Source organism: Gallus gallus, chromosome 18 (assembly GCF_016699485.2).
Source record: "Gallus gallus isolate bGalGal1 chromosome 18, bGalGal1.mat.broiler.GRCg7b, whole genome shotgun sequence".
Lineage (NCBI taxonomy): Eukaryota > Metazoa > Chordata > Aves > Galliformes > Phasianidae > Gallus > Gallus gallus.
Genome location: NC_052549.1, coordinates 10708391 through 10714918, shown reverse-complemented (window position 1 = coordinate 10714918; position 6528 = coordinate 10708391). Strand labels below are relative to the sequence as shown.

The following is a 6528-nucleotide window of genomic DNA, read 5'->3' as shown; positions in this document are numbered from 1 at the left end:
ATCAGCACTTTCATTCAGCTGAGCTTCTGAGTTATTCATCCCCAGTACAGAACCAGAACGCTGATGCATTGGTCTAGGACCTCCCGAGATAATAGTTCAAATCCACTCTGCTTACACAGAAAGTGAGCTTCATTGAATCACCTGAGTACCTTCTGGATAGGTCACAGCACACAGCAACTCGACACTCACGCCACTTGTAGTCTTAATTCTCGAGGGAAAAATAACTAATCACCTTTCGCCTTCAGTAAGCCACAGCTACAGAAAACAAGCAAACATTTGCTCAGCTGTAGGCAAGCAGTTCATCAGGCTGAGTGCTTTGTCAGAAGTGTGTCAGGTAAGCAACCCATTATTGTGGTGCATCAATAGGGCAACCCTTTCCATCGCTCCTTTGTGATGCACCGAGTCACTTTTTTGCATGATTAGCACTGAGCACACAGTAATCACAGCACTGCGACCTTCAGCACAGCAGGAGAAGCACAGACCACAACAGCAGAGTAATTTTAAAGGATTTTAATACAAACTTAATATAAACTATTTCAGTCCCTCTTAACATGTAAGACACTGACTCAAAATACTTTTATACCTTTTTTCAAGTATTGCACAATGTAGGTACAAAATTAATATTTACGATTACATTTTCTTCCATAATATATAGCAAAAATCTTTAAACTTTTAACAGAAAATACAATTTGTGTTTCTTTTGAAAAAAGCAAATATTTCGTACATTTTTAATTCCACCACTAAGGAATATTCTGTACACAACTTTTTATAGTTTTTTAGAATCGATGTCTTTAAGATGGATATCTTACAATTTCAGTAAAAAAAATACAACATGAAGCTGCTGCAGCTGTCACAGATCACTGTAGTAAAAAGATATAAATGCAATACCATGTTGTAGAAACAATATATATACTCTGATATTTTACAAACTTTGTACTAAATTAAATTATACAATTAGAAAAAGACCAATAAACCCACTTACTAGTGCCAATTTTTTAATATATATATACATATATGTTTGCATGCATATATATATATACACACAAAAAAATTAGCCTTGTCCTCGCTATATCTTAAATACTGTAAGAGGCCATATTTTGAGAGTATATTTTTTAATGTACAGTCAGTATAAAATAATTTTGTGCTTGGTTGGCAAATGAAAAAATGATGCATGTTGTATTTCTCTAACCAAGCTTGAATGTATTCATACTACAAGCCTTAAAAAAAAAATCTCAAGAGGTGGAAAAAAAGATACACCCTTGGGTACGTGCATTTTTACTTGTACAATAGTATTTACTTGTATGTCACTTCTGTTTTATTTTTAGTTAGCCATAACTGGCTGAAATTGCTGGTTAGAATACTGCATGTTGTTTAAACTAAAATTCAAGCCATCCACAAAAGACTTTTCATTTAGACCTCCATAGGCTGCAAACATATCAAAGGCATTACTGTACTGGAGAGGACTGAGGTTAAGGGGGCTGTCACCAGGAAATATGCTACCGGTGCTACCTTGACCCTGCATGTTGGGGAAAATGAACTCCTTTGCATTAGGAGAAAGGGCAGAAGTCTTCTGCTGTTGTTGCTGCTGCTGCTGATTGCCTAAGCCAAGCCCGTAGAGAGAGTGCATGGAGGAGGAAAGGGCTTTCTGCTTCAACAGGTCATTGACATTCAAGCCAAGGTTGGTGGGAGAAGTGCGGGCGACCTTGTTGCTACGGCCGCTATTCTTCATTTTGGTCGAGCCAAACTTGGTGGCAGCAAATGTGGCAGTGGTGAAGGTTAAAGGCTGAGTGGAGCGGGGCATGAAAGTTGGGCTCACAGCAGCAGAGTGACCAAAGGGAGGAGAAGGAGAACTAGACACTGAAGATGCTGGGTCACTAATTGGCATGAACACCTGGGCCTCTGGGTTAAAGCTGTTCTTGATTTCCTTATCCAACTCACATCCATTTTCATTATCATCCACATAAAGCACTTTCACTGGTCCCTTTTCACCAATTTGGTATGAAACCTCAAATGGGTCAATCCAAACACTAAGATCCTGAGGCAAGTTGCCACGAACATCATCAATGTCCAAACCACTCTCTTTGGATGCTTGTTCTATGACCGGGTCCACTTTCTCCCCTATATGTATACATCTAAACCCTGATCCTTTGTATGGCTTTTCTGGATACCAGTGCCCTTCATACTTCTTCTTAAGAAGTCTTTCAAGCTCTTCACCAAAAATGTTGACACGTCGTCTGGGAAGCTTATTGTACAAATATGAAATAATAAAGTTGAGTGCTACTTGGATTTCAAGCTGCATAGCTGCTATGCCACAAAGGTATAAGTCTGTTTCAAAACACGAAGAAAGTGTTCAAGATGCCACAGGGAAACAAAATTTCCTTCAAAGTGCTGATGCTAGTTGATTATTATCCTTCACCTTGAGTGCTCTTGTTCCTTTAAGAAAAAACAAAAGCAAACACATCCAAATAAGGAAAGATAAGATCAAGGTCCAAGGCCCATTTTTTCAGCTTCACTTTCTGCATAAAATAGGTTATGCTTTAAGTGGAAAAAACCACAAACTATTTGTTTGTGCCTGCAAAAGGTGAGAGTGTCAGCTACACTCGGTATGACTTACAAACAGCCCTGCAGAAGATGCAGCAGGCATGTGTTTACATACGCAACATGGGGTATTTCAAAATAACATGAGCTTGCAGTTTAGTTATTCACAAAGCAGCAAGTGTAATTCTTAAGACATCACAGCACTGCCACGTCTGTCAAAGGTTCAATTACCAACCCACATTTGGCTGATTTATAGTACTCAGCTGCAAAATTTAGCACTGGACTATTAGTTTAGCTTGAAAGGTCCTAGTTTGAGGATCATTTATCACTTTAAAGTTTGCAAACACGGTGGTCACACTGTAAGCTGCAGAGATACAGAAATATTTTCAGTTGCTTTAGAGAACTTCAGACAAGAACTAAAAGTATGCGACACATCTTAATTCCAAGGCAACCATCCACATAAACTGCTGAAATCATGCTGTGGACTCTGCTGCACTGCTGAAGCCACATCAAGCGAAGAGAAAATGTCCACTGTTCGTATACAACACTTCTTCCTTTCCTCAGAAGAGCAAAAATGATAATGCAGGCAACGCATACAAAATAGGCGCATCGATTTCCTGCACTGGGGATGGCAATGACCGTGAAATTAATTACAATACAGAATTTTTTTCCTACAAATTATTCCATTACATATTAAATATGCATACTGCATTCTCTATAGTCCAGATTTCAAAAAGCTACAGCCAACATCGCAGCCAATGGGGCTTTTCAGAGCTCCAGTAAAAAACAATCGCCTTTCTCCTTCTCCAGGACTCCATTTTATATTTAATATAGAATATGGTTGTTGGTCCCTTAAAGGACGAAAGAGAAAACAGCCACCTGGAGTTGAAGAAAGGGGCAGAATGAGGCATCAGCACACGCACCGCTAAGGGAAACCTGCAGCCGCCAGGGACACCTTGGCATACAAAGTTCCAATGAAACAAAACACGTTTATTTTGTGAAACGCCCAGCACAGATTTCAATTAAGGGTGTGCTTTTCTGCACTGCATCGCTAGGGATAACATTTAGCGTGGCTGTCACTAAAGATTAGAAAAATCAAAGTCAGTATCAAAATCCCATTATTAAAAAAAAAAAAAAGCTTTGTATTTACACTGTTATTTCCTGCTCCAAATAATCTCCTTTAAAGGCTGGAACCCTATTTCCAAGTCACTCGCGCTCTCCCCAAGATGGTATGGGAATATGTGAAAGCCTGCATGATAAGGCGACCTTTAAACGTTTGCTGGATCAGCACTGGGTGGGGATAAGGAAAAGATCAAGGGCAAACAGAAGATATTTACAAAAGGGACACAATCGGAGCAGAAAAGCTGATTGGGTGGTTCAGAGGGGCATTTAAAAATGATTTATTAATCCGTCTGTTTTGTTTCCCCGCCTCCACGTCCCTTAGGAAAGAAACGATCCTTTCAGGGCGCACCGGGAAGCCAACAGCCCCGGCGGGCAGCGCTGTGCAGTGCAGTGCTGTGCAGGGCAGGGCAGCGCTGTGCAGTGCTGTGCTGTGCAGTGCTGTGCGGGCACCCCCAACTTCTGCCCCTGCTTGGAGGACAGCGCTCCGACGGCCCCGGCCGCAGCGGCGTTACATAACAGGCGGCTAGGGCTCATTAGATTTCTGCTCACAGCCCAGGGAGCTCCGGCGGCAGCAGGAGGACGAGGAGGAGGACGAGGAGGAAGGGCGCTTTCCCAGGCCCATAAGGGAGAAAACGAAGCAAGGTGCGCGGCGCGAGGCCCGCTCCCTGTGGCGCAGCCCGGGGCTCACCGCGTCCTGCGGGCGCCCGAAGCGGCCCAGCGCTTCGTCAGCCGGAACGCCGCCTCCTCCCCGCCGAGCGCGGCCCCTCCCGGCCCCGCTCCGCGAGGGGTCCCGCTGCCCTCCGCCCTCCCCGGCCCGGCGGGGCCGTGCCCACCGCGCTCCCGGGGCCGCCCCGGCTCCTGTCACAGCCGCAGGGCCGCGCCCGCCTCAGCCCCCGCCGGGGCCCGGACCTCCAGGGCCGCCCCCGCCCTCAGCGAGCGGTACTCACCCGGGGGTGCGCGGGGGGCGTAGTGCAAACGATCCCGGCGGGGCTGCGAGTGCCGGGGGCGGCGGGCTCAGCACCCGGCCCCCATCTCGGAGAGCCGGCTGCCTCGGCGAGGACGGGAGGGGAAAGAGAGACAAAAAAAAAAAAGAAGGGAAAAAAAAGAAAAAGGGGAGGGGGAGGGTTGAAAAAAAAAAAAAGGGGGGGAGGGAAAGGGGGGGGAGGGCTGCGCTGCTCACACCCCCACAACGGGCGCGCTCGGCCGCCGCAGCTGCGCTCCTTCTGCTCCTGCCCCGCCGCGCGGCGCGCCCCTATATATGGCCTCCCTTCCCCCGCCCCCCGCCTCAGCCCCGCCCCCTCCCCGCCCCCCGGCGGAACGCCGCCCGCCCCGCCCATCCCGGCCCCGCCCCCACCCGCCGGGCCCCGCCCCGCCCCTCGCCCTCCCCCACCGCCGTGGAAGCTCCGCTCTCTACGTCAGCGCGCGCCTCGCCTCACGGCAGAGCTGCGTCACGGCCCGCGTCAACGCCTGCCCTCGTCAAAGCCTGCCCTCGCGGCCCTCGGCTCCGCAGGGAGGGGGGAGGGACCCGCTCCGAACTACAGCTCCCATCACCGCCGCCGCGATGGCCCCGCGGAGCTGGGAGCCCCCGATCGCGGCCCGGCGGAGGCTCGGGCGCCTCGCAGCGCGGCGGGTGCAGCGCAGAGCATTGCAACCCCCCCCAGAGCCCTGCCGCGCCGCCGGGGCTAAAAATATTCCCCGCAGGTAGCAACGGCGTGCGATTGGCTGCCTGCCCGCCGCGCCGCCTCCCCATTGGTCACTCGGTATCGAGGAGGACGACGTCAAACGCCCGTTTGAAGGGAAAATGTCCCGGGGGGGCGCGGGGCGCTGCCCTCAGAGCGGCTGGGGCTGCGCGGAGACTTCGTGCCTTTTGGTGTTTGTTTTATCTCCTCCTGCCCCGTGTTTGTATAATAATAAAGCATTTCGGCACCACCGCCACACGGGACCCGGGAGAGGTTGGGAAATGTCGGAAGGAGTGTCGGCCCCGAGGCCTCCCTGCGAAACGCGGCTTTGCTCGGGTGTATCGGCGGGGATGGCAGCACTGCAAACAACGTGAAAATCCCAATTCGGGCTCCAAATAGTCACTGCCTCCTATTTATTTATTTTTTATTCAATATATTATCTCACCGTGTGCTGTCAGAGACAATTGGGTCGTACGTCACCGCTGTGCAGCCCAAATCGCGAGCACTGCACCGCTGCGGGCGTTGTGACCCGGAGGTGGCTGTGGAGCTGCCGGGACCGGCGGGTGAGCGCTGCTCCCACTGGGCTGTGGGCACGGCTGCTGCGGTGGAGGCCTCGGGATGGAAAAGGCAAACCCTGGCTTTTAAAATGAGAACGTAGCAACCTGGTGGGCACGGCAAACAGCGGGCAGGGGGCAGATAAGATCTGCTGGCTCAGCCTTAGTTCACCTGTAACTGCTCTGCGCACGCTGAGGCCGCAGCAGGATTCCCATTGAAGTGGGAGCGCTGTGCTGCCTCAGAGGTCGGTGTTTGCAGGTGGGATTTGGGGAGCGGCCTCACAAAGAGAATAACCGCACTGCTGAAACCTGAGCGGAGGCTGAATGGCTTTAACGCGAGCGTTAGGAGCTGAGGTCAATATACAGAGCTGATTCTTGTGTAATCAGGACTGCTGTGAGACTCTGTAAGGCTGGAGATGTGCTCTCCTGCGGCTCACGTGAAGGAAGCTCCTGATGCGGTCGGTGCTCAAATTGCGTGCTGCTGGGAAACCCCAATGCTGGGGATGTGGGACTGCCCTGGGAATGAGGCTGCAGGCCGGCAGGAATCAAACCCGCTTCTGGGGCTCCAAAGAAACTTTCAGTTTATCCCTTCTTGTCTGAAAAGCGAATTCTGACTTTTAACCTGCAGAGCACAC

The 6528-nt window shown here is 50.0% G+C and overlaps 1 protein-coding gene across 2 annotated transcripts; it reads right to left on the bottom strand.

Annotated features, from left to right (window-relative positions):
* Positions 1-495: 495 nt before the first annotated feature.
* On the bottom strand, positions 496-4896 carry TOB1 (transducer of ERBB2, 1). 2 transcript variants are annotated; one of them, NM_001001467.2, is made up of 2 exons: positions 4608-4896; positions 496-2433 (listed from the first exon to the last, which is right to left on the bottom strand). In NM_001001467.2, exon 2 carries the CDS (start codon positions 2297-2299, stop codon positions 1322-1324), a length of 978 nt encoding a protein of 325 aa, NP_001001467.1. In that variant the 5' UTR covers positions 2300-2433; positions 4608-4896; the 3' UTR covers positions 496-1321. The 2 variants fall into 2 exon arrangements, with proteins under 2 accessions (NP_001001467.1, XP_040505391.1); XM_040649457.2 differs by having other exon boundaries at positions 3689-4738.
* Positions 4897-6528: the final 1632 nt, after the last annotated feature.

Coding starts and splice junctions, on each gene's coding strand:
- TOB1 (NM_001001467.2), bottom strand. CDS start 2,299: ATGCAGCTTGAAATCCAAGTAGCACTCAACTTTATTATTTCATATTTG.